At 48.6% G+C, this 27,409-nt stretch overlaps 2 protein-coding genes across 2 annotated transcripts; both read left to right on the top strand.

The window, feature by feature from the left end:
* The first annotated feature begins 1,496 nt into the window (after positions 1–1,496).
* On the top strand, positions 1,497–15,408 carry LOC118700718 (TOG array regulator of axonemal microtubules protein 2-like). The gene is made up of 10 exons (XM_036405311.1): positions 1,497–1,651; positions 3,321–3,426; positions 4,165–4,400; positions 5,914–6,066; positions 7,264–7,381; positions 8,345–8,448; positions 10,291–10,447; positions 11,622–11,838; positions 12,921–13,007; positions 15,173–15,408. Exons 1-10 carry the CDS (start codon positions 1,497–1,499, stop codon positions 15,406–15,408), a joined length of 1,569 nt encoding a protein of 522 aa, XP_036261204.1.
* Positions 15,409–25,417: 10,009 nt separating this feature from the next.
* LOC118700717 (olfactory receptor 14A16-like) lies at positions 25,418–26,350 on the top strand. Its single transcript, XM_036405310.1, has one exon. It carries the CDS (start codon positions 25,418–25,420, stop codon positions 26,348–26,350), a length of 933 nt encoding a protein of 310 aa, XP_036261203.1.
* Positions 26,351–27,409: the final 1,059 nt, after the last annotated feature.

Below are 27,409 nucleotides of genomic sequence, written 5' to 3'. Positions count from 1 at the left end.
CCGTCTCCTGCCACTCCCTGCTGAGGAGCTGGCGCTGTAGAGCTGTGCTGAAGCCCCAGCCAGGGCTTCTGTTGTAGCTGCAGGAGGCAGCAGCGTTCCCGACTGAATCCCGGCTGAGGGGCTCTGCCTGCAGGGCTGTGAGCGCTGCCCGAGGGCGGCAGCGGGGCCCTGAGGAGGCAGCACTCAGCCCGAGGCCAGCACCCAAGGTTATCTGCACTTTGCTTTGGCAACTGCCCCTGCCAGCCTCTGCAACAGGAGAACAAAGGCAAAGCAATGCTGGGTTTCCTTGTTTCTTAGGGAAAGCATCACTGCAGTTTGGCTTTAAGCTAGAATAGGGTAGATTTAGATTAGACATAAGGGAGAATTTTTTTTATAATGAAGGGAATGAAAAGCTGGAAGGGTTTTCCCAGAGAAGCTGTTGTTGGTCCATCCTTGAAGGTGTTCAAGGCCATCTTACATGGGCTCTGAGGAGCCTGATCAGGATGAAGATGTCCCTGCTCACAGGAGTTAGACTAGATAGTGCTTAAAGGTGCCTTCCAACCCAAAATCTTCTAGGATTCTGTGCTCATTGTCCCATGTTAGTGTTATACTTGGTATAAAGTGGTATTTCATTGTTATACTTGAAGTTCTTTGGGATAACAAAGAGATGTTACACAGCTCCAGCAAGTTTTCTGGCCCTTTCCATCATCACCCTGTGCAGCACTATCACTTACAAGCTCCTCTTTGGTCCCTACAGCCTTTAGCCTACCACCTGTTGATGGCACAGCTTCTAGAGTGCAGAGAACACAGCCTGGTAGTGACTTGAAGAAGAAGGTCGTGAGGAAGCAGGACAACGTTCCCTTACTGCCCAATACACCCATCATCCATGGGGATGGCAGCTTCCCACACAGCTCCTCAGGTAAGCCTGCTCCATGGCAGCTTTTTCCACATGGGTTTTTCCTTGCACAAGGAGCACAACCTGCCTCCTGCCTCAGCCAGCACTGCTGGGATCTTGGCTTCATAGTCTGTCCTGAGAGTGAACAGCAAGTCTACTTTTGAGTGACTCCAGCTTGGAAGTACTGGAGCAGTTGGTTCTTAGAGATCCATTGGAAAGTTGAGCTGAATAAAGTAGTGGTAAAGGCCTAAGCTCGGGCTTTTGCCCATCCTGATAGTCCAAACTACAGCACTGGTGCCAGGAGGCAGCTGGGACTGCAGGGATGAGCTGCAGGGCAGTCTGCCAGGCTGTGCTCACTGTGCTCCTACGAGAACCACCAGGATCAGTTGTTCACTCACCATCTGGGCACCTGTGGCACTTGGGAGCTGGCGCTGCGGGGCAATTGTCAGCTTCAGCCTGGAGCTGGGCCCAGCTGGGGAGGCTGGGAGCAAGCAAGGAGCCCCAGGAGCCAGACAGCAGGGAAGCCTCCGAGCCAGTGCCAGTTTGTAGCACACGGAGCCCTGGCTGGGAGATGGGGCTGAGGCCGCTCCATGGCGGGGCCTTGCCCGGGGCTGCAGCGCCCATGGCCGACCCTCTCCTCACAGTGACCTCGCAGACGGCCCCTGGTGCCAGGCGCCGAGAGGAGCCGCTCCGTGGGCGTGGGCAGAAGGACAGAGCCTCTTCAGACCCACAGCAGTCCTTGCTGGAGGCACTCTCCTTGCTGGGCAGCGATGACTGGTAAGAAAGGCCCCGTTCCCTCTGTGTCCCTCTCGGCGTTAAGGCTGGTCAGAAGCGTGTCTTGCTCGTGCCTCGGAGCCCCGAGAGCCCAGAGGGCCAAAGGGCACTGGTGAAACCACTGCAGAGCAGGGAGAGGATGAAGATTGGAGAGCAGCCTTTTCTTGGCCTTGCTCTGCAGCAGTGCTGCAGCTGCAGCAGGTCTGTGCTGTTTCCTCGCTTTGCCTGCTGCTCCATGGAGCTGCAAAGGAAACCTTGAGGGAAGAGAGAAAGCTCTGGAAGGAGATGATTTGCTGGCTGAAGGCAGAAGCAGGATGGCAGCAGTTTTGAGTGTAGAGATTTGGGTGCCTTGGGCCACTGGCCCAGTGGGACTGAGTAAGATTCCTCTCTGCTCCCACTGCTGACAGCAATGGCAGGTGACAGGGTCTCCCTGTGACCTCCTGCATGGGAGTCCCAGAAGCAGCTCCAGGGAGTTCCTTTTTCTGAGAAATGGACTGAGTTGTGCTTTCAAGTCCCTCAGCCTGCCATTACTCCTGAAGGGCTCATGGCAGAAGAGAAGGAAAAAGAAAGAAAACCCTCTAGGAATCTTGCACTTTTGGAATTCAACTTTTTCCCTCTCACTGCTTCATATGGACCTGAGATGTTTTGCCAATACTCCCAATGTGTCCCAAAATTATACACAGGCAGAAGGAGGCCCAGAGGTGATAACCCTACAAATTTTAGCTGATACTGGTTTTCTTTTTGATGTCTTTTTGATCACTCCCTGGTGGATGCTTCATTCACACAGGGGTAAGGACTCCATTCACACCGGGATAAGCATGAAAAATCTGCCATGATGCATCTCCTTGTGGAGTCACCTTTGTTTTGCCCTTTCACTTCTGCTTTCTCTTCCCCATTTCTCTTTGGTGCCCTGTGAGGTGCAGAGAGCTTCTGCAGGTGTGGGGGGTCTGGATGACACTCAGGGGTGCCTGTGGGATCAGTCACCAGCCCTGGGCGTCAGCCCTGATGCCTCACAGACCTTCCTGTAGCTGAGGGCCTGCACAAAGCAACTGCTCTGAGACAGAGTTGTTTGCACCTTTTAAATAACCTGTTGCTGTTGTGGGGGTTGTTTTAGGTAGGCGGTTTTGGGAAAAGCCAGAGTTCAACAGTTCTTGCCCAGGGGTGGAATCTCCTGGGTCGTCCTGCTGCTTTTTTGGGGAATGTGTGAGGGGCAGTGGAGGGCGTGACAGAGAGGCCGAGGTTGTAGAGTGGAAACTCAGCTCCAGAGTGGCGGTGCAGACTCTCCCTGCTGAATGCCTGCTGGGGCTGACAAAGAAGGAAAATGCCCCAATAACAGCCCGGTGGCACTGTGTCTCAGGGACAGGTACAGGGAGGCGACAAGAAACAGCAGCATGGCCCAGTCTCACAGCTTCTAGGAAGCAGTGACAGAGGGGCCTCATGTGCCAGAGATTTCAGAAAGGCTGTCTTCTAAAATGGCCACTCTGAAACCCCTCTCTTTGCCTCCTGGGTTTGTGTATGCTTTTGACAGCCACAGCATCCTGGGGCAACGCGTTCCAGGATTTCATTAAGCACTCCTTGAAAAGCACCTCCCATTGTTCAACTGAGCTGCCAGCCTGGTCATTTCAGAGGGTGCTGCCTTGGTGGAGAGAAAAATCAATCTTCTGCCTTTCAGGGAGCTGAAGGAGAAGGGACTCTTCACCATCCAACACCTGGCTGGGTCCCATTCAGAGGTCCTGCTTTGTAGACTTCGTGACATTTGCTTGGCACTTACCAGCGAGGTGAGAACATTGTTCTGAATTGTCTCCCATACTTCATACACAGTGTGTAGAGTAGGGATGTGCTTGCTCATCTCCATGTGTGCTCAAGCTCTGCCTTCATTTCTGGTTTTAGACCTGATATTTCTAATGTCTGTCAGCTATCTGTAGGATCTGTGGGCACATGCAGCTGTATTTACTGGCAGGTCAGGTATCTGACACTCATCTTTGAGTGTGGTGCCTTTATAATGCAATGTGCAAAGGCAGAAACTGAGACACTAATGACGTTATTTGCCAGAGTCCCAACCTCTGCCCAAGCTGTAATTCAACACTGCAAATTATTCTGTAGACCAGAGCCTGTGTTTTCTGTTTCCTGGCTGAGTGCTTCAGCTGCTGGTGTTGCTTTTTTAAACAGGAGCACCTGACTCTTTTATTTTTATGACTTGTGCCTTTATGATTTGAAAGCAGCTCTTGCTTTAATTTTCTAATAAAAGGGCCTAAAATCAAAGCTGTGGACATTTTAGAAAGGTTAAGTAGAACACTTTGGTGAAATTTTGTTTTTAGGCCTGCAGTGAGCAGGTCTGAGGCCAGAAATTGGTGCCAGAGTAAGTGCCTTTCTGTGCTTGTGCTCTCCTGCTCTTCTTGTACTTTTATGTTCCTCTGGACACAGTGGGATGTGTTGTCATTTCCTGGGACTTCTGTTGAAGGCAACTGGTCTTCTTTTCAAGGTGATTCTTATACTTCCCCTCATGACTTCCCCAGGTGACCAACCTCCGTTCCAAGGTGTCCTACTCTGCCATTGTCACTCTGGGAGAACTCTTTGTGACCTTGAAGAAGGACATGGACTCTGAGGTGGATGAGGTTGCTCGGGTCCTTCTCCAGATGGTGTCCAACTCGCCAGAATTTGTGCAGAAAGCAGCCAGTCAGACCCTGGGGATCATGATGGAGAATGTGACTCCTGCACGAGCAATGGCTGCTCTCATGGACATGGGAGTCAAGTAGGTTCTTCTTCTTTTAGTGATGTTCTTCACCTTCGTGTGTGTGGGAGGGAGAAGAGATGAGACAGAGAATGGGAATGGTGGGAGGGAAAGGTCCTGTATCCTGCATCTTCTGTGAACTCAGTGACTTGATTCTCCGACCACCCTCACTTCTTTCCTCTTGTCACCTATTTCTGCCCTCCTGCAGCCTATTAGTTCTCACAATCACAGAACTGCAGAATATGGGGAGTTGGAAGGGGCCCATCAGGACCATCAAGTCCAGCTCCTGGCCTTGCACAGAACAGCCCAAGGGTCACACTAAGTGCCTGAGATTGTTGTCCAAATGCTTCTTCAACCCTGTCAGGCTTGGTGCTGTGACCACTGCCCTGAGGAGCCTGTTCCAGTGCCCAACCACCCTCTGGGTGAAAAACCCTTTTTCCTGATATCCAAACTGAAGCTCCTCTGACTCAGCTTCCTGCTGCTTCCTGGAGTTCTCCCAGTCTGTCAGATTTTCCTAGATATGGTGACTGGTGGGGAAGGGAAAGTGCCTGCAAAGGCCAAGGATAGAGCCTTGTGCTTTTGTGGGAAGAGGGACAATTGCATTTGCAGCTGTGAGCAGTGTTTGGTATTTCACAGCACTAACCACAGAGGCCCTGGGGAAAACCACGTATCCTCATGATGCCATTAACTTGAGAAATGAGGAGGGTCCTTGCTGGGGCGTGGAGCACATGGGGGACAATCTGCTGGGTGTGGCCCAGCCTGCACAGCAGGTGCAGCTCCTGCCAAAGGAGTCTTGTATGACTGTCCTGGCCTCAGAGCTCTACTTTCTATTCAAACTGATGTTTCATGTTAGCCTTGAGATGATGAATCACTTTAAAGGCGCCTACACAGGCCGAGTGCCATGGGCAGTTGAAGCAAATGCTGCCTTAAATGTTGATGATAGTTCCCAAGAGACACTCTCTAGAACAAGACAACCTGGCTAAACTGCCTGCCACCCTTTCCTCAGCTTTGGAATAGGGTAAAACATTCAGATGGATCCATTGCCAAGCCTCACAGAAGAAACAGGCTGCATTGCTGGATATTCTGCAACTTCACAGCCCACAATGTGTTTTCCCTGCATTTGTTGTTTTCCAAAGGTCTGCAGATTTGGGGATAAATGGGTGGAAAGAGCCTCAATCCTGCTGCAGCTCTGTGTACTGGGTGCCCTCTGATGGGTCAGCATCAATTGTCCTTAATTTCTAAATTATTCATATGTCGTCTATTTCTTTAATCTTTCTCAGAATAAATACTGAGAAAGAAATTGAGTCTCAGACAGTGCAGGGAGGCTGAATTCCTCCCTCTTCCATGCAGGCAGGCCTTGTGTGCAATGCTAACTTTGTGTTTACCTGAGGACAGAACCTTCTGCAGGTGTCTGAAGGTGCAGGGAGAGCCCAGGCCCCTTCCCCCAGCAAGGGCAGGGAGCAGGCTCTGGCCAAGGCCTGTGCTGCTGCTGCTCCTGGTCCCTGTGGCCCAGGGTTTGCTCTCTCCTCCCCAGCAGCCGCCACGCCCCGGTGCGGAAGCGTGCGGCCCAACTCCTCCTGTCCCTGATGGAGAGAATTGGAGTCACCAAGCTCGCAGGCACAGCCAGGGCTGAGAGGCTGGCACACGTGGCAGGGAAGCTTGCTCAGGACTGTCACAAGGACACAAGGTAATGATCTTCATTTCACCTCCTAAAACAGGAAAACCGTTTTGTGTCTGGCTATAAAGGTGAAACCACAAAAGAGTGGAAACTAAAGGGAATATGAAGTTACCTCATGGTGTGAATCATGGAATATGCTGAGTTGGAAGGGACCCATCAGGGTCATGGAGTCCATCCCCTGGCCATGTGCAGTGGCCCCAAGAGTCACTCCATGTGCTTGAGAGCATTGTCCAAACACTTCTTGAGCTCTGTCAGCCTTGGCACTGTGACCACTGCTCTGGGTTGCCTGGGCAAATGGCTGTACTGGGAAACCTGAGGTTGGCCAGCAAAAAGGAGCATTGCCAACTTTTTCCTGTGGCTTGAAGGATTCTTTACTGAGATCAAAAGAGCTCAGATCAGCCAGTCCAACAGTTTTGTTTGGCCTTAGGTGCACAACACAAAGCCAAAGTGTTGGCTAATGTTCATCACTGAAGGATCCCAAACATCCATTTCTCATTAACTTCAGACTTTCCTAGAAATATTTCAGGGGTCTTCAGCCAACATATTTAGCCTTTCTAAACCTGTCCTGCAGATTTCTAGAATGCTGTTATCTGTGGCTCAGTGAACTCCACATTTCTTCTTGAAGAAAACTGTGGCAAAATCAACCCAAACCACCAAAATCCCCTTCCTTTGATGATGAAATCCCCATGAATAGCTTCCAAGAACACCAGAGCAACTAGCTGCCCCTGTGCAAACACATAGTATAGAATAATCAATAGGATGCATGAGGTGTTTTGTTCTGGCTTCCCTGCCAGTTAAAGAAAGGCAAAATATTGTGCAATGGCAGCCAGACACTGCTAATAGGCTCTGACAACAAAGCAGATGTGTTTTGCTTGTTCCCTGAGATCCTTTGATGCCACAGAAGCACACCCACAGTTTCAGAGTGAAATGGTATTTTTCTGTTGCCCCACATTCTCCTCTTGCCTTTTGTGTTCAGCTGACAGCACTGTGCAGTGTCAAGTGAGGTAAATCTCCCTCTTTGCTGAGTAGGTAATGCCTTCTTGTGCAAGGATTGCGCCTGATGAGTTTAAGGTATCAGCCTTTCTGTTAACACTCTTCCTGTGTTTGTTCACTTTTCTTTTGTTTCCTTTCTTCCTTCATGCCTTCCTGCCTTCCTTTTTGCCTCCTTCCTTTCTTTTTTCTGTCCTTCCTTCCTTCCTTCCTTAGGCATTATGGACAGGAGATGGTGAAGATGTTGCTCAATCATCAACAATTTAAAAAGCTTTTGGAACAATCTCTTTCCACCCGTGACCTGGAAGATATTCTGACAAGAATTAAGAAGAAAGTAAGTGCTTGGCAGGAGAAATGTCTCCTTTGTGCAAGTATCGCCACTGCTAATATGAGATCAAACATACCCAATCTGTCTTTAGCTCATTCCGCTTCTGCTGAATCATTTTGCTCCTGGGAATGAGCTGTTAATCCTCAGCCTGTTCATCTGCAGATCACAAAGGAATTGATATTATTAGGGAAAAAGTGGGGTTTTGAATATTTTCAATATCGGTCACAAAGAGGAAAGGGAAAGAGGAGAAAATGGGTTTACATTTAAGCGTAAGCCCCCACCATGCTCTCCCTACTCTGCCCCTGTAAAGGAATTAAGTGAGAATTGTGCTTCTGAACATAACAGAGTCTTTGCAAAGGACACTGGAAGTAGTAGTACCAAGAAAATTTGCAAATATACAAAAGATGTCCAAGTCAATCCTAGTTACTACAATTACTGTCTGTCTTTTGGGAATACTGCCCTGCTGTCAAGCCCTGTGGAGCTGGAAGAAGCTTGGTGAATTCAGCAGCATCCAGTGGAAAATCCTTTGTTTGTTTGAGGGGGGGGGCATTTTATTTTTCTATCGACATTACAGAAGGGAGCCTGCCTTTGTGCAGGCACAGGGAGAGTGAGTGTTGAACCAAATCGACTTCCAACACAATGGGCCAACCCCCAAAGAGTCCAGTTTGTTCTGCTGCTTCCTTCACGAACACTCGTTGCCTGCCAGTTTGCATTATTCCCATTTATGCTCAAGACTAAGGAATTTGGGATTTTATATTGCTGCTCAGTCTGGTAGCACCCATAACCTGCCTTGGGCTACTGAAAACAAAGAGTTGGCATCACTCAATCTCTGGTCTGTTTCCATCTGTAAGTTAGGAAATGTTTCCCTAAGCCTTGGTAGCAGTGATCCTGGTTCTAACTTGTGTTTTCAACAGGGAATTTCCAATTTTATACTCCAAAGATTGATGGGGTTTCTCTGTGTCTTTGTAGGGGATGGCAAACCAGAAGGGTGAAGGCCCATCTGTCAAGGAGCCGGTGAAGGAGAGGAACGGTGGCTCAAAGAAGCCCCAGGCCACATTGTCTTCTAGCAAACGGTACTGAGCACTTTTGTTAGATGAGACAAAGCACATGACAAGCTCTACATGTCTCTTCCTCAGGAAAGACTTTCTGGCAGAGATGACCAGTGCCACAGATTGTTTCCTTTCCCTACAAATGCTCTAGGATAAAAAATGTCTACTTCTGCATTGTGCTGAACACAACTTCTCTGGAGGGGTTTCCACAAAAATGGAGAGACAAAAAGACACCCATTGGTTGCAGCTCAGACGATGCAGTGCAGTGGCAAGGGCAGTGTTGTGGAGGCTGGGAGAGGGCCAAGTTTCTGCTGCCTGACTTGGGACAAGTAAATTCAAACAGGGCTTTTTTTTCATCTGAGTGGAGTCTTTTTCAGATGGGTGTTTTGATGAGAAATCTCAGTCTGGAAGCAAGATGCCATTCCACAAAGATGCAGTTCTCATCCATGTGGTTTGGCCTGGCTGAATCATGGTTTTCTTACACTCAAACAGTATCAAGTTTGAGTAGTAAGGAGCAAGGCAATTCCTGAACAACTTCAGTCAGCAGGTGTCTCAATGTGCACTTTTTGTCTTGATATTCCTGTCCTTCATGTAATTTGCTTGATGGACAGCATGTTTGGTTTATTTCCCCCTGTGCTGCAATCAGCATTTAAGACAGGAATTGCTCCTTGCTGTCTCTTCATGGCAGTTGCAGAGCTGCTTGTACCTGTTCTCCTCTGATAACAGAATTTAGCTCTGTCCTGCTCAGCAGTGGCAGGAAAGGGACCACATGCCTCAGTAGCACAGCTAGCATCTTCCCGTGCTCATGGAAGAGACAGGTTGATCCAGGAGAATTGTTCCCAGTGGGTTTGTTAACCTGTGCATCCAGGCTCTAGGGGAGCAAATGAAATGTGAGCATAGTTCTGGGATGTCTGGCTTCCGTTTTTATCTCTCTTACTGATTTTCTGAATCCTTCAAATATAGCCCTGTTTATCTGTTCAGATGCATCTGAGCTACTTTTCCAGATTGTCATGCCTGGTGTAGAGACACTTCTCCAGAGTGATGAGTTTCCTTATTCTAAGACACACACGTCCCTTATGAGGAGGCATTTAGACTTGGAAGCAGTGTCTCTCTTTCTCCACAAAGCAATGTGACCTGTGTGCCCTGGCAGCCATCTGAAGATAGATCAGATGCATCTCATCCTTGGTTTTCCTCAGTGAGCTCTGGCAAGAATGTCACTTGCAGATTGTCTCCGGTAATCATTGTCATGAGGTCCACATTGTTCTTCAGACCCTCATGACTTTCCAGCTTGAAATCACATAATAGGAAAGCTGCTCAAGATGTTTTGCTCACAATTAACTGAAGGTATTGTCTGTGGCTGCAGCTCTCTCCATAGAGAGCAGCAGGCACAACTTTCCCAGGCATTGTCCTGGGGAAGGCTGTGAGAAGATCAGAGAAAAGAATCAGAAACAATTCTTATCTGCACTTGCTGCACCTCTTGTTGTGAACATGTGGAATGTGTTATGGAGACTTGTTTACTAAAGGGTAATTTCTTAATTGGCTACTGGTGATGGTGTTTTGGATTCAGTTGACCAATCTGGTCTGTCTGTGTCTGACTGTCTGTAAGGTGATGAGTTTCTGTATAGTATAGTATAGTATAGTATAGTATAGTATAGTATAGTATAGTATAGTATAGTGTAGTGTAGTGTAGTGTAATAAAGTCATTGATCAGCCTCAGCCTTCTGGAATCATGGAGTCAATGCTAATTATTTCCACGACGGGGATGCCATGCTACAATAATTATCACCAACAGGTCCTCATTTGGTTTTATTTTCCAGGGTGAAATCTCTCTCTGATGGACACCTCCTACACTGTGCAAAAGCCCAGGTCACGTCACCTCCAGCTGTGGAAGAAACTGGAGCTGCTCCAGAAGCTTTACCATCTCCTGGAAGCCAAGGCGTTTCAGACAAGGATGGAAGGAGTGGAACTCCTCCTAGACCTGTGCAAAACCAGCCCCCAGCTCATCTCCACTAACATTGTCCAAGTACGTAGGGTATCTTCACTGCTCCTTTCCTTTAGCTCCTTTCCTAAGCCTGTAGCAGCAAAGTTAATTCAGTGTGTCTTGGCACTCCATCCTGGCTGTTTGGGACATGCTGGTCCCTCTTACCCAGACAAATGTAATTCAGGTCCAGTCTTCAGGACAAGTTATTTCAGTGCAGCTGTATTTGTCTGGCAGGTGCCTATTGATGCTGTTCATCAGATGATGGCAGAATTTTCTGCTGGTGTAACTGCTGCTGTCTCCTACTCCCAGTTGGGTTAAGTGAAGGGAATCCAGCCCCTGAAAGCATGGCAATTGTTCTCTAGACCAAAAATGGGTTTGCATAGGGAAGAGAAGTATCAGCCTGGGTTGGTTTAAACCCAGTTGGCTTTTCAAAAACAACACTTCTATATACTCCATCTTGTCTTACACAGGCACAACTCTGGCTACTCATTTCCATCCTTGTTCCTATTCCTCTTGGTAAGGGCAGTGCTCACCCTTCTTGGGGGGTCTTTTTTTCTCTTTGGAAAAGGATGGAAACAGCTAAGGACTCATCTCTGCCTTCTCCTCCCAGTAGCTGCTTTTTCCCTTTTTCCAGGAAAAGGTGCCTGACAATGTGGCTGTCAAGGGACTGAACGTGCTCTAATGAGAGCTGTACAGCACATGACATTTCAGAAGTCCACCTGTTACTTAGAGAAATGGTCTGGATCCTGGAAGAGTTGACCAGAGCCCTGCACTTCTCCAGACACTGGCTCTGAGACAAACAAAATAAAACTTAGATCTCCTCCAGCCATAGTTTTGGCAAAATCAGAACTGCCCTCAGTACTTGAGGCAACTGTATAGAAAACCAGGCATTGTAAACATCTGCTTCCATTCAAAGCAAAGGTACTCTTCAGCATTAATAAATGGAATTGATTTAATGATTTATAGATGGAGAGAAATACCATAGGGGCTACTCTGTCCCCAGCCCAACCTCTTAAAAACAGAAGAAAATCTTTCAACCAGCATGAGGTTGCGCCACCATTCCAGTGAGTGGCCCACAGGAAAACAGTGAAATTGTGCAAGCGAGTGCTGACCTGACAGAAAGGATCACTTTCATCTTTGACATTGCTGACTGCTACAGCCACTCTTAAACAAGGACATTTGAATCCAGCTTTCATGTTGCTTGTTCTCTTCACAGATTTTTGATTATTTTGTCCTGAGGATATCTGACAGCCACAAGAAAGTGAAGCAGAGGGCGCTGGACGTGCTGGCTGAAATCACAGGAGCCCTGAAAGATGCCTTGAACCCGGTGATCATTGGTTTGGTGGAAGGAATAACAAAGAACCTGAACTCAAAGGATCCCAGGGTTCGTGGGGCAGCTGTGAAAGCACTGGAAGAATCCATTGCTCATTTGGGTAAGGCTGAGCCCTGGCAGGGACTCTCCTCAACTGCGTCTCTGTCTCTCCTGCACAAGAGAGCGCTGAGTGCCTTGACAGCTGCTCTTGTCTGTGGAACACTCCAGCTGACACCCACCAGAAGCTGTGCAGCTGCAGTCCTTATGCACCATCCCCAACAGGCTGGAATGAGCAGCGGCATTTCCCAACAGTCCCAGGAGCCCTTGGCTCTGTGCTGCTTGTCTGAAGAGCAAGTCCTGGGCTACAGCTTTGCTACAGTTCAGAGGCAAAGGGGGTTTGGAGTGTGCTTGGGCCCTGTCTGACTTCCCAAATGACCAGCTTTGCTGTTGGCATGAAGGGACACTGACCCATCAGAGCTTCTGCAGAGCAGCCACCTGCAAGGCTCTACATTAGAGGCATCAGCTGCCTATTTTCCACTTTTCTTCTTTGTCTTCTATGTTCAAAGGGGAACTTATGATTCACCAAGTTCATTTCTTTAGAACAAACAGGTATAAACCCAGCTGTCAATGATGCCTTGTTCCACATGTTGTTTTGCATGGGGCAAGATGGCCACAGCAATTAACTACATAGGCAAGGGCTGCTCTAAATTCCTCTGCCACACAGATTTATGTCAGCTCTGAGAATGCTCACTGGGGAAATATGCCTGAAAACAGGAGTGTTGAAGAGGCAGGTCTTCAAGGGGAGTTTCCACTTTCTCCTCCTCAGCTGCTCTGTGAACTCAGGAACTGCCTGACTCAGTGCCTTTCTGTGACCCAAGTATGGGCTTCTTCCTTTTTGCTCTGGGATGCAAAACCTTTTCACTGCTTCCATGTGACTGAACTCTTGAGGTCCCTGATGTGAAATGTTTTAACATAGCTCCTGCTAAAGCAGACAACTTTGGATTTACAAATGTGAAAGGAGAGCTTTTCTTTTGGAATTTTAAACCCTGCCAAGTATGCTGGAAGGAAAGAAGAAAAGGATTCAAAAATCCGCAGAAATGTACTTTATTTTATAAAATGGTCTTGGCCCTGCCCTTTCCCTCCTCACTGTCCTTTCTCCTATGCCCTGAGAAAAGTGAGCAGAACCATGTGTTTCCCTTGTAGATCAAGTGTCACTGCTGAAAGAGTTCAGCTACCAATGGAATCACCTGAGTGGCCAAGCTCTGCTGGATGTCACCGAGTGTATCACAGGTATGGCCTCCCCTTCTAAGCCAAGAGCTCTGCCCAGGGAGTATTTACAGGGAATGCCTGTGAACAGACAGCAGAGCAGCTCCTCCACATCAGGAGGTGCTGAGCTTGTCCCTGCTGCCCAATAGCCCAGGCAGGTGGATTTGGCAGGTTTGCCCTGGCTGCTGCAGAGCTGGGCAGCATCTGAGATGGGGACAGCGCTTGGCCTCGGGGCTGAGCTCTCACTGGGGCATCTCAGAACCACCTCCAGCAAAGGGAGGGGCTGAAAATACCCCAGCTGGCTCCTCTCTGGGAAGCTCAGGGACATCTGTGATCTTTGAGGGGAAATGGTGGCAAATGCTCTTTCAGGGCATCAGTTTGTTTTGTCCTCACGGAATTCTTGTTTTTCTCTTGGAAAGTTTTGAGGCTGAACCGTGCAGAGCCTGGGGGTCACAGCTCAGGTCAAAACTCAACAGAGGTATCAGAGGCACGGGTTCAGTGCAAGGCAGCCCCTGGGGCACAGGGACAGAAGCAGAGTGCTGAGGCTCCCTGCCTTTGCTGTCAAAGTGCCTTGGACTGAGCCTTTCAGGGTGTGCAAACAGTGTCTGCCTGTGCCAGCGCTGTCCAAAATGCTACAAATGCAGCTGATAATTGATTCCTCAGAGGAGCTTGCTATGTCAGCAAGAGCCAAGGAATGGAAAAAGGATAATCTCAATATATAGTAGAGAAGACGATTGATTGTCTTGCTTTAACTGGGGCTAAATCCACTGCTAATTATGCCAACATCTTTAAATGCAAGGTTTAATACACTTTGTGTCTCCATTAGGAATCTCAAAAGGGCACGTTCGGCAATTGGGAATGTCAAAGGCCCTTTAAAAAGCAATTGAATAAAGTAGATCTCCAGCAATAGGGAATTTAGTTTAGCAGTTCTTTTGATCTCTTTTTCAAATAAAGGAATTAACCATAAATTAGGACTACTTTAGAAGGAGCAGATGTTGTCTCTGAGATTTAGTAGGAACAGACAGCTGTTCCTCACGTTCAGTAGTCACCAATGTCTTTACTTGCATTTAAACTCAAATGAATTCCCATTTTAAAATGGGTACCATAACCCTTTCCTGCTTAGCAGAATTGGTTTTGGGTACTTGCAGGAGCTCTTTCAATGTTGATGACTGCTGGTGGAATAACAGCACAGAGAAAATGAAGTCTCTTCCACCACAGAATATTAAATGGCTGCTAGATAACATTTTGTCTGATCAGAAAATAAGAATGGTCTCCAGAGCAGTTCAGGTTTTGGTCTCTCAGCCAAATCTGCCATGCAAGAAGCCTGTTGGTAGTAAATTTTTGTCTGTGTTTGATATAGTTCAGTTCAGAAAATGGGCAGAGAGCACATTTCAGAGACAATATGAGAAAACACTCGTGTTTTGGTTACATTTCAGTCCCCCGTGTAGCATTTTTCTTTCTCTATGCCCCTATTTCAGTGGACCTTAAAAGAAAAAATGCCATTAACATTGGGAGGGGAAGTGGCAATAAAATGCGGAGATGCTCAAATGCCACACCAATGGGGTCTGGGTAATTATCTAAGACACCCTGAGGTTTGAAACAGCTGTTTCTTGGAAGCCCCAAAAGCATTCTGCCAAAGACACCAGCTGGTCACTGATGTTTCTAATCCAGCTGTCAAGGAGCAGCCATCTCTGCTGGGCTGGAGTTTTGAGGTGTGTTCTAATCCTGCCCTTTGCTGTGTGCCACTGAGCACAGGGAAGAGCCAGATTAGGCATTTGGAACTTGACATCAAAGTTACAAAAATGGAATCATCCCTTTATTAGAAATCTCTCCATTTCCTCTCTATGGTGCATTTCCAAATCTTCAGTGTGGGTTTAGACAAGTTCCTAATGGAAATAAAAGGCAGTTGGACATTTCATTCATTGTTCATGCAGAAAGAGATAGTGAAATAATTTAATAAATGTGCAAAGTCTGCCACAGGGACAAGGCTCTGGTTGGAGCAATTAGTCCTGAGGGGTTGGTGGTTCTGTTTCCAGGATGATCAGCTGCTTTGCCCGTTTCTGGATCAAGGGGCTCTGTGTGCTGTTTTGCTGATCTTGGCCAGAGAGGCTTGCCAGAAGCAAAAGCAGAGGTAGATCCTTGTTTGCATTGAGGCTGGTGGCTAAGGAGCTGTGTCTCTGTCCCGGCAGTGCTTGTGCAGTGGGTCCATGCCAGGAGCCCTGCAGTCGTCCAGCGCGACGCCCTGCCCGTGCTCTGGTCCTTCCTGGAGAACAAGGCGCTGCCCGTGCGGAGCGCCAGTGTCCGCACCGTGGCCACCAAGCTCGCCTCTGCCCTCTACAAGGTGATGGGCACCCAGCTGAAGAAATGTGCTGCCAGCAAGCCTCCACACGTGCGGGAAAACCTCTCCAAAATGCTGGGCTGGTGAAGGCGAGATGTTCTCCAGAAGCCTGAGGAAGCGCTGAGTTGGACACCCTGGATTTGCCTTTTTAGCTGTGCCAAAAAAGACGAAATCCAAAGGAAGGGTTTGCATCTACCCCCGCTCTCTCCATTGCTCTTCCTAGTCATGGCATGGGGGGCCTGGAGCAGCTCCAGACTGAGGACAAGGTGAAGGGAATCATGGCTCAGCCTCACACAGAGGTGAGGGGGGAGCTGGGCCACTCTCTGTTGGGAGGAAGCGTCTTGTGGCAGCGCAGAGAGGCTGTGCACATTGCCAGGGAACAGCTGTGCCCTGCATGTGCCCCTGCAAGGAGCTGTGCTGCTGCCAGTGCCCCTGGAGCTGCAGGGCTGCTGAGCTGTGGGGCAGGCAGAGGAGCAGGAGGGTGCATGTGCAGCTGAGCCATTCCTGGAGAGCACAGGGCTCTGGGCTCCCTGCTGTCCCAGGGCAGCCCAGAGGCCAGGCTGTGCCTGTGCTAGCTCTGGGCAAGTGGCTCAGGGTTTTGCCCTGGCCTGCCTCAAGTGTCTGCCAGCAGGAGCATGTTTCCCTGTGCAGCTGTTTAGAAGTTTGCAGGAAATGTGTCCCATGAAATACGGAGCTTCAGATGCTTTAGGTTTGCATGGTGGCCACTGTTAAACTTTGTGCCTTCATTTTGCAGATCTGGCTGGTTACAGTCTTACCGAGAAGTTTTCTCCAGACACTTCCGATGTTCCCTCACCCACAAAGTCCTTGCCTCCTGTCCAGAAGAGCTCTCTTTCCTCCAAGCTCAGGAAGAAGCTGCTGCCTGCATGAAGAGTGTTTGAAGAATAGGATTGATGCCTTAGGCTTCACAGTTACAGCTGTACATATGTTCTGATCTTTAGATGTAGTTTTGAATTAATGTGTTTTGATTGTATCTTTAAAATTTTTGGGTATTTTTAACTATATGTAATTTTGATGATGACGTATTTTTAACTATATATAATTTTGATGATGAAAAAAGTAAATAAACAAATTTAAATAAACCAAGAGGAGAATGTGAGACCAGGACCTGCTAGCCTAGAGATTATGGGAGTGCAGCTCACTCAATGTGCCAGTGTCTCACCACATTCTTTCCTCCTTGGGCCTCTCCTCTTCCTCTTTGGCCATGTTTTCTTTGTGTCATTTGTGCTGCTCTTTGTTACTTGGCATTACAACGGGGCCACCATTGACCTGTTTGGGGGACAATGGATCCAAAAGATCCTGTATAGTCAAAGGTTTTCTACCTAGGTGTGTTCTGTGCTCACCAAACGCCTGAGCAAAGAAACCAAGAGAAGTGTGCCCAAATCTCAAAACTTTGCTCCTTTGCAACCTCCCACAGATCTGGCTCACAGGTGTCTTCAATCACAATTCCATAGGTAAGAAGAGGTCATGTATTTCACTGGGAAATGATGCACTGCTTTAGAAAAGTCACCTGTATGTATATTTACCCGGGACAGCAGTCCAGCTGTGTTGTTTGCACCTTGTTTGCAGAAGGAGGAGTGCACTGGGAGGCCAATAACAAGTGACAAGGGTTCCTCCAATCTGCACTGCAGCCTGGGTGCCATTCAGCCCAGAGCTAGGGGATCATTTGTTCCCATGGACCAGTGCTTGCCAGTGTAATGAATTCCTGCAGCTGGAAGAAGCAATTCTGGATTCAGCTCCAGCTGTTTGTGGGCTGCATGGTCATTGACAATGCTGCCCTTCCAGAAATTATTCTGCAGTTTCCTTTCATAATCATTTGAAGTTTGAAACTTCACATTTCAATTTGCTTTGTCTTAGGGAAAAACACTTCTGGGCCCAGTGCAAACTGTACTCTTTTGACAGCAAAGTCCTCATGGTTGCCAGCTTCTGATGTCACACAATGTCACCTGGCTGCATGTGTTTGCTGAGCTCTGGGTCTAGTCCTGGCCTAGTAAAGCCCAGGCAGGGTGGCACGTTGCAGGGAAAACTGGTCCATGAGCTTATGGGGTTGCCATCAGCAGCAGAGTGAATGTGCCCTTTGGGGATTTCTCTGGAGACAAAATTAGGGACCTACTCCATGCCCCAATATTCTCTTAGATCTTTCTAAAATATCCTAGAAAAGGCTGTGAAACTTCACATCTCCTTGCACACCCACTGTTTGAACAGGGGCATTTTTGTCCCTCCTCAAAGCCATTGCTCTTGCACATCAGAAACATGAACATCCACCAGCAGGAATGATGCATGGTCCTGCTGCTGCTGCTTCAGAGGACTGGGAAGTGCAGACCTGGGTATTACCAATAGGAGCACTTAATTAGCATTTCATGCTCCTTCGAGCTGTCCAGATCTCAGGGCTTTTTGTTTCAAAGCAGCCACTGCACCATCTCTAGGGAAGAACAGGAAATGGGAAACAGTGACTGCCAGCCCTGCAGGGGTGTGGGGGAAAACCTGAAGTGTCTGCATCAAAAGATGAATGGGAAGAGTGTAATTGCCAAAGCCATCCTTCATTAGGACAGCAGGACCAGTTCTTGACTGCATGCTTGCATGAAAATCATTTGGGATCTCCTTTGTGTATCTCATGCAGAAAAGGAGCTCTTAATAATACCATGCTACTTAAACCAGATTGGGATGTAGCTCTGTAGTGGTTCACAATGAAGCAGACTGCCTGCTTTGTCACTGCCAGCCCTGGTGAGCCTGTGAGGGACCATAGTGTATCCCATGCCTGTTTTGCCTCCAAGCAAAGCTTGGTTTTCCTTATTAGTGTGGAGTAAATACAAGAGTAATAAAATGGACAATTAAACTGGCCACTTTGGAGGATATGCTCATGCTTTCACATGTCAGTCCTGTACCTCATGCTCCCAAGGCTTGTTACTCATCGTGAAATATTTTAACAAAATATCTCAGCTCTCTTGTTACATTTGAATAAAATTGCATCAGATCATCAAGAATTCTGCTGTCAGGAACAAGACAAGATCCTTCCGTCACTCACTTGCAGCTGTCCTGGATTTCTGCAGCCCTTTGTGAAAAGCTGCTGCAGACAGAGTGTTTGGAGTTGGTTTGGGCCTTTATGAGGGATCAGTGGAGCAGTGTGCAGGGCTCTCCTGGCAGAAAACTGTTTGTCCAAGCCCAGGGACATGGTGCCGGCAGAAGCGGAGCGGCCCCGCTCCCAGCCCGAGAGTCTGTGAGCTGAGCCACGCCGGGGAGGAAAGACAGCGAGGGGCTCCAGCCCAGCTGCTTCCCCTGCCCTGACCGTTCCAGGGGGCTCTGCCATGGGAGAAAGCCGATGCCGGATGAGCCACCGAGCTTCCATCAGCTGCTGGAACTGCTCCGTGACAGCTCCTGTTCTTCCCGAGAGAGAACCCGGCGCCTTCTTGGAACGCGTGTCATGGGGGGATTCTGTTTGTTAATAAACTGTTGGGGTTTTTCCCACTTTCATCTATTAGTAATAATTTCCTATTGCTGGAAAGGGATTGTTGGAACACTATAGTGGAGACGACTTATTGCACAATATCCTGTTTTAAGTTATCTCAAACTGTGTGAGACAGATGGCTTCACATAGGAGCATCCCCAAGGCTGCTGAGGGAAAGGCACAGAGGAAGACAAACCCAGTATTTCTGAGGGAAACTCCTTGACACCAAACCAACCTGAGTTGTCAAACAGCAGACCTGATGTTTCAAGACACGGGCCAAAGGGGAAAACTTTCAGTGTGTTTGGTGCAGGCTGGGTTATGCTCGAGGCAAAGGTGTGTCAGTGTGTTGGATAATACTCTTTTCGGGACCTAGAAATGGGACAACTGAGAGGTGTTTTAAAAACTTTTATTCCATTTTCAGTCTCATGAGAAGGGTGAGACAATACAGATGTTATAATTCACACCATCACAATCAGAAGCTGACTATTTCCTAATTATAATACCTTTTAAATGTTTCTTGGTCTATCTGCTTTTTTTCCACACCACGTTGTAGATGCCTTAAAGCCAATTATTTCAAACTACCCCTTGTGGCTCCCACTACAATGCATCTTTCATGGCTTTATTTTTCCAAAGTCTTATTTGCAAGGCCATCTTTAAAAATTTTTTCTAGCTCCATTTCTCTCTCAATAATATCTGTCCTATTCCATGACATTTTAAGTTAGCATTTCTTGTCTCAAGATTTATATACAGATTCATACTGTGTGGGCCTTCTCTTAGGCTCTAAAAACTTTTTACATATCCATTTTCCACATCAGTGCACTTGGCTCCTTCTCTCCTCATTGTGCCTGGCAAGCACAGGGGCCCAGAGCTCCTGCAGAAACCATCACAGCACTCAGTGGGAGCAAACTTGTGTCCAGTCCTCACCTGGAGCTGTGGTGCCCAGCATTCCACCACATTGGAAGGAGAAACTGTTCCTGCTCTTTCAGAAGGAGCTAAGGAGATTTGGCCATCAGATCAGCTCCTTCCCAGCTCTTGATTTGCTGCCCTGGGGGAGCTGCTGCTTGTGGCAGCACTTGTTTCACAGCTGACAGCCCTGCTCTGCTGGCCAGCAGCCATTGCAGGAGCCTTTGCTGGTGACATTGAACGTTTCAGATCTTCTTAAGGAAAGCTCAGGGCAGAACTTGTCAAAAGAGCATTGCCTGGGTGATGCTTTTAACATTGGATCTTTCCTCCACCAGTGTTCATGTCCAGGGGCCTGTGGCCCCGAGTGGGTGCTGCCTCCTGAAATCCCGAACAGCGCAGAGTGTCTCCCAGAGGCAACCTGCCACCACCTCCAACTCAGGCTGCCCTGGCAGTGCCAAGCGCCTCCTGCAATCTGACATCAGGAAACTGGATTGGTGAGTTTTGATTCCCATGAAAAGGGTTGGCATTCATGTCCAGGGGCCCGTAGCCCCAACTGCGCTGCCGCCTCCTGAAATTCCGAATGGCGCACAGCATCTCCCAGACCCAAGCTGCCAGCACCTCCAACTTGGGCTGCCCTGGCAGTGCCAAGCGCCTCCTGCAAAATGACATCAGGAAACTGGGGTGGTGAGTTTTGTTTCCAATGGAGAAAGGCCTGCGTTCAGCCCAGGGGCCTGTGGCCCCAGTTGGGCTGCCGCCTCCTGAAATCCCGAACAGCGCAGGATGTCTCCCAGATCCAACCTGCCACCACCTCCAACTCGGGCTGCCCTGGCAGTGCCAAGCGCCTCCTGCAAACTGACATCAGGAAACTGGATTGGTGAGTTTTGTTTCCCATGGCAAAGGGCTGGCATTCGGGTCCAGGGGCCTGTGGTGTAACAACTCCCCCAGGCCCCGGAGTCTCAGACCTCAGGCAGCCACCAGTGACCAACAGGGACAGGAAGGCAACAGGATGGGTCTGGGTTTAGCAAAACCCAGGATCCTTTATTGTGCCAGGGACCAAGACAAGAAACGAGGGACAGAGGGTCATGGATTTTACATGACAGGGTAGGGGTGGTGTTTAGGGTTGGGGTCCAATAGCAGGAGGAGCAGGGGACTGCAAAGGGGTGGATCAAGGAAAAAACTAAGGAAAAAAAAAATCAGTGGAAAAAACTAAGGCGGGGACATTGCAGTAGAATTTAAACTAATGGGAGAACAGGAAAAGAAGAACATTCTGGGGCCATTCCTTATTTGACAAAATGGAGTGGAGTGTTTCTTCCTGGGCTTCCGGGGTCACAGCCCACAGGATGGAGGGGTGGAATCTTCTTTAATCACACCCCTCGCCCGATGCTCTCTGTCTGGGTAGAATCCCCACCTCCTGGGGCAGGGGAACCCCACACCTCCCCCTTTTTCTTTCTTTTAGAAACAGGGGAATAATTTAGGTTATGGCCCTTAAATTAGTTAATACTTATGGGTAACTTATAGAGGGATTATCACAACTCATAAAGGGATTCCCAGGGACATAATAATGAACAGTAAAATACTATTATCATGACAATAACAATTATAAAACTGATAATTTTAGCTAAACTTGAGACAATAAACAATCTTAATGGAAAGACTAAACATGAAAGGGGTACACACAAGAAGATTAAAAGGTATAGGTAAGAAAGTAAGTTTAATGTAATAATTAAAGTAACACTTAACTAAAGCCTTTTCTCTCATTTCTTTGCTCTCAGCTTAATACCCTTATTCTTAGTAAATTAGTCCTTCTCTTTTTTGCTCACTCTCTTACTTTCTCTTTTTCCTTTTTTCCTCTTTCCCCTTTTTCTCTTCCCTTTAAACATCTTTCAAGTATTCTATACTATCACTTCTTGACTTACTATCAAACAGCTTATGCACACCTTCTTTTCACTTGCTTTTCCCTCTAATTAAAACTTCTGTTACTTTTCTGCTAACAAAAATTGTCATTTGCAACATCAAGTACGAAAGTAAAACACATCATTTATAAAAACACAAAATGAAACTCATCCTTTGTAAAAAACTATTTAAACCAGTGAAAAATCAAGCATCAAATTAGACTTATACATTTATCATGAGATATTGTTTTTCTGCAGGGTTCCTTGCACAAAGGATAATAGGGTATAAAGAGTGTATTCTGGAAACTTGATTTTTCCAATTAATTAAAATAAAGAGATTTAAAAACTTTAAATGAGTAATGGGAGTTAGGATTGTTTGTGTCATATTAACTTCTTGTAATATTAGTTGAGAACTATTTACATTTATGTATATATTAAAATGAAAAGAGATAATAATAGTCTGTAAAAACTAAATTTACATTAACAAATGAAATAATAATTCTGGTATTTAATAGCTTACATTACTTAAATTAGTACTATTAAATCAAGCTACTCCTTTTTAATGAAGACTGGGGGTTGGAAAAGGTTAATCAAACAAACATATCTTTTGTGATATAAACATGATCTAGAACTCGCTTAAAATTAAAATGATCTAAATACAACTGAAAATATATTTACCAGGAAGGGGGAATAAAAAGGGAAGTGTTAGGGTTTCTACAGAAAACTTGCGCAGTTACATTAATTTGCTGTCTGGAGCAGGCTTGGTGATGATTTCTCCTTCTCCACCAGCTGTGCTTGGGAGCTCTGGGTGTCAAACTTTGTTGAGTGCAGTTTGCCATGGCGTGCTGGAGGTGCCTGCCGCTGCAATCCATGGCAGTGGGCACTGGCACAGGCACAATTTGGTTGAACACAAAGTTTCTCTGGGGAGTCCGGATGGCAGTGGCCGCATTCAAAGGAGGCTCTCGATGCTGAAACACAGGTCCCAAACTGTTTGATGGACGGGCCTGGCTTTGGAGGGGCCCTATGGTGCCGGCAGAGGCAATGAAGTGGGAGATCCTCTCGGGAGAAGGAGTGGAAGCCCTGATGTTTGTGCTGGGTCACTGTAGCAAGTTGTCTGGGGCTCTGCTAGGAGGGTTATGGGCATCACCATTTTGGGGGAGTAAACAAAAGGAGGTTTCTGCAGTGGGGTTTCTGGTTCCATCTTCCCTGGAACAGACGTGTATTGTGATGGAGTGGTCACAACCTCCAGAGGTGGAGCCAGAGGCGAGATCAAGGCCAGGAAGAGAAGGTGAAGAGCGGCAGAACAGGTTCCAAGTGGCGCAGCCATCACCACCTTGGAAAGGAGGGTCCAGGATGGCACGGCCAATGCTACTCTGGAGCAGGGCCTGGGGAGGGTGTGGGAAAATCAGAGGGGAAGAGAATAAGGTGTGGAGGAATGGCTACGTGACAGGGGCCAGGTTCTGGACCAAAAATCGGGAGGATGCAGCTAATCTGGGTCTCTGCACCTGCAAAACACTGTGTCCTTGAGCATAGCTGTAGTACAATAACAAGCAGTGAGAGAGACATGAGAAAAGAAAGATGTAATCCCTAAGGTATGAGGAAGAGCTGATATCGTATTATAGCCAATAGACTGCTTAGCTTGCAGAATATGTATGAGCTTATTACTTGTTGTGCATAAAAGTCTCATGCTCTCTTCAATAAATGAAGCTTGCTAAACACTCATATTGAGCGTCCAAGTTTCCCTCACCATGACAAAACCCAAAGTGTCTCAAGGCATGAATGGGTCTCAGTGAGGTCCACCCCCAGCACAGGCTCCTAATGGACTCCTTGGAGAACTGGAGGCCAGGATGGCACAAAAACCTCTCAGAGACTCAGTGTGGAGGGGAAAATCCAAAGTACCTTAAAAATCTTGAGTATCTCTAAGTATTAATGACCCCTATGAGTGTCAGTACAAAGCTCTCAAGGGACTCATTAAAGCAGATAATAGGGGCCATGATTAAGACAAACCTCTCACAGAGTCTGTATCAAAAGGGAAACACCAAGTACCTTCAAATAACTGAAGTACCCTGAAGCATTAATGAGCCCCACTGAGTGTTGTTACTGACAAAGCCTCTCCAGGGACTAATTACAGCAGATAATTGGAGGCCATGATTGCACAAACCTCTCAGAGACTCCAAGGCAAAAGCCAAAGCCAAAGTCCTTTGAAAAACCTGCAGTCCCTGCAGGGAGCATGAAGGAGCCCCCAGGGCCATTGCTGAGCAAGGCTCCCCAGGGACTCCTTGCAGCAGATCCTTGAGGCCACTGGGATGTGGGCTAGGGGGGGATGCTGAGGGCAGCACAAGGGGCTGACAGTGCCCAGCCTGGCTGGGGCTGTGCCAGGAGGCCCCAGGGCCTCAGGACAAGGTGTCTCCTCCCAGCCCTTGCTGGCACAGACCCTGCTGTGGCCCAGGGCACCAAGACTTGGCTTCTCTTTGTCCCCACCTGTCATCACTGCCTGCAGTTCTCTGCTCTGCCTGGGGCCTGGGGACACTTGCTCAGTTGTGTCCCTCTCTGGGACCCATTAAAAGTCCAAGAAACTTTGGAGTTGGATTCTGCCTTGGAGTTCTGGAGAGGTTTCTTCAGCTCCCTCTCAGGGACTGATGTTCAGGGCCTGAGCACAAAGCCCCAGAGGCTCATTAAAGTCCTTGTGCTGTGTCTGTGCTGCTGAGCTGGGCTGGGCTCCTGGCACAGAGGCAGCTCCTGCTCACCAAGAAGAGCTTCAAAAGCACATTTCTCTTGATGAGCAGCTCTTGTGCCAGCCCAGCAGGGCTGGGGCACTGCCTGCAGCCAGCCCGGGCACAGCACAGAGGCACAGAGAGCTTCAATCAGTCAGGGCTGGGAAGGGGCTGAGAAGTGCCTGGGGCACAATCACTGCCAGCCCTTGGCACAGGAACCTCTGGCTGCAGGACAGTGCAGCTGCAGCTCCTGGAGCCATCTCCTGCAGCTGGAACATGCCAATGCCTGCAGAGCCTGTGAGTACATTCTCTGCTTGTCTCTTGTGCAGAGCAGCCAGGGGTGCCCAGGGCTGTCCTGCAGAGCAGGGTCCTGCAGCCCAGGGCGCTGTGCTGGGGCAGGGACTCTGCTGCCTGCCAGGGACAGCTCTCAGCCAGCCCTGGCAGCTGCTCCCAGCACTGGGGGACAAGATCTGGCTGGGAGGAGACAGCTGGTGAGGCTTGGGAGTGTTCTCCTTGTGTGGGGAGGATGCTGCATTGTTCAGGACTGCTCCCAGCATGACATTGAACTGCAGAACATTTCCAAGTAGATTATACCGGGAGCACAGCAAGGCAGGGACTGCATAAAAGGGAAAATCCTGTTGTTTTAATCTACTGCTCTGAGTTGCCTGGATGGGAAATCGCCCATATATATTTATCTTTCAGTTCAGGCTGAGAAGAATAAAAAAATTTCTCTCAGATCTGAATAAACCAGGGAGTGACAGAAATCACCACAGGGCCCTTCACAGGCAGCATCAATGTCCCTTTTCCAGCCTCCTCCGCGTTGCTCTGAAGCTGCCATCAGAGCCTGCAGAGCCAGAGCTGCCCCTGGGCAGTGCCTGAGCTGGGAGGGCTCTGCAGGGCAGAGCTGAGCCCCCAGGGCTGGGCTGGGCTCTGGCAGCACTGGCAGGGCCCAGCCCTGGGTACAGGGAAGCAGCTGCTGGCAGGGACAGCTCCAGGCAGCAGAGCCCTGGGCAGGCAGTGGGGGGAAAGTGCCCCCAGGCTCTGCTGGGATATTTCAAGTCCTCTCCAAACCCAACTATTCCATGATTACTTTTTTTACAGATCCCCATGCCAAGACATAACAAATGTTCAACAGCAGCTCCATCAGGCACTTCCTCCTGCTGGCATTGGCAGACACGCGGCAGCTGCAGCTCCTGCACTTCTGCCTCTTGCTGGGCATCTCCCTGGCTGCCCTCCTGGGCAACGGCCTCATCATCAGCGCCGTAGCCTGCGGCCACCACCTGCACACGCCCATGTTCTTCTTCCTGCTCAACCTGGCCCTCGCTGACCTGGGCTCCATCTGCACCACTGTCCCCAAAGCCATGCACAATTCCCTCTGGGACACCAGCAACATCTCCTACACTGGATGTGCTGCACAAGTATTTTTTTTGGTCTTTTTCATTGCAGCAGAGCTTGCCCTCCTGACCATCATGTGCTACGACCGCTACGTGTCCATCTGCAAACCCCTGCACTACGGGACCCTCCTGGGCAGCAGAGCTTGTGCCCACATGGCAGCAGCTGCCTGGGCCAGTGCCTTTCTCTATTCCCTGCTGCACACGGCCAATACATTTTCCCTGCCCCTGTGCCATGGCAATGCCCTGGGCCAGTTCTTCTGTGAAATCCCACAGATCCTCAAACTCTCCTGCTCACACTCAAACCTCAGGGAACTTGGTCTCATTGTGGGTAGTCTTTGTTTAGATTTTGGCTGTTTTGTGTTCATGGTTTTCTCCTATGTGCAGATCTTCAGGGCTGTGCTGAGGATCCCCTCTGAGCAGGGACGGCACAAAGCCTTTTCCACCTGCCTCCCTCACCTGGCTGTGGTCTCCCTGTTTATCAGCACTGGCTCGTTTGCTCACCTGAAGCCCCCCTCCATGTCCTCCCCATCCCTGGATCTGGCCCTGTCAGTTCTGTACTCGGTGGTGCCTCCAGCCCTGAACCCCCTCATCTACAGCCTGAGGAACCAGGAGCTCAAGGCTGCAGTGTGGACACTGATCACTGGATGCTTTCAGAAACATTAAACTGCTGGCCAATTTCTGAAAATCACTTATAATAAAAATCATCTTTGATAGTACATGTTGCTTTCATTATGGAGGTTCTTTCTCTTTTTATTTTACATTTTTAATCTTGTCCACAAAGAAATGTCATTTTTGGTGCCATTTCTCATTTTTTTTCTCTCCACCTACCCTGTGACCACAGACTTTGTCAATGAGGAGCTGTGCTCTCGGTGGCTTTAAATGAACTAAAGGATCCCCCAGCAGATTTTTCTGCAGAGATGCCCTTTTGTTGCCTTCTCTGGAGCTGCAGCAGCAATGTCTGTGTGCAGAGCTGGGGGCAGATCAGTTCTGGCACAGCAGCTCTGCTCCTGCTGGCCACACCATTCCTGAGCCAGGCCAGGAGCCATTGGCCTTCTTGCCCACCTGGGCACACTGCTGCCTCATGTCCAGCCTGCTGTCCATCAGTCCCTGCAGGTCCCTTTCTGCCTGGCTGCTCTCCCGCCACTCTGTCCCCAGCCTGTAGCACTGGGGCCAAATATCAGGGCCTGGAACTGGCACTTGTTAAAACTCACCTTGTTGGATTCTTCCTCTGGATCCAGCCTATCAAGTTTCCTGTGCAGACCACTCGTATGTTCCCTCAGATCAAAACTCACACCCAGCTTGGTGACATCTGCAAAGATGTCCTTGGTTCCATGGGCTCCCTCAGTGTCACAATGGCCTCTTGGTTACACCAGGCCCTGCACTGTCACACTGGTCTGCTTGGTTCCATGGGGCCCCAAAATGTGACAATGGACTCCTTGGTTCCGTGAGGTTTCACAGTGTCACAATGTTCTCGTTTGTGCTGCAGTTCCACAGTTACCCCTTGGTTCCATGGGGCCCAGGGTGTCACAATGGCCCCATGGTCACATGAGGTCCCACACTGTCACCATGGGCTCTGGGGTTCCACAAGTCCCCTCAGTGTCACAATGGACTCCTTGTTTCCACGAGGCCACACAGTGTCACAGCATTATTCCAGATCCCTTGAGGCCCCATCGTGTCACAGTGGCCCCTTGGTTACACAAGATCCTGCAGTGTCACAATGTC

Source organism: Molothrus ater, chromosome 35 (genome assembly GCF_012460135.2).
Source record: "Molothrus ater isolate BHLD 08-10-18 breed brown headed cowbird chromosome 35, BPBGC_Mater_1.1, whole genome shotgun sequence".
Classification (NCBI taxonomy): Eukaryota; Metazoa; Chordata; class Aves; order Passeriformes; family Icteridae; genus Molothrus; species Molothrus ater.
The sequence above is the reverse complement of the archived record's forward strand: the minus strand, read 5'-3'. Positions and strand labels throughout refer to the sequence as shown.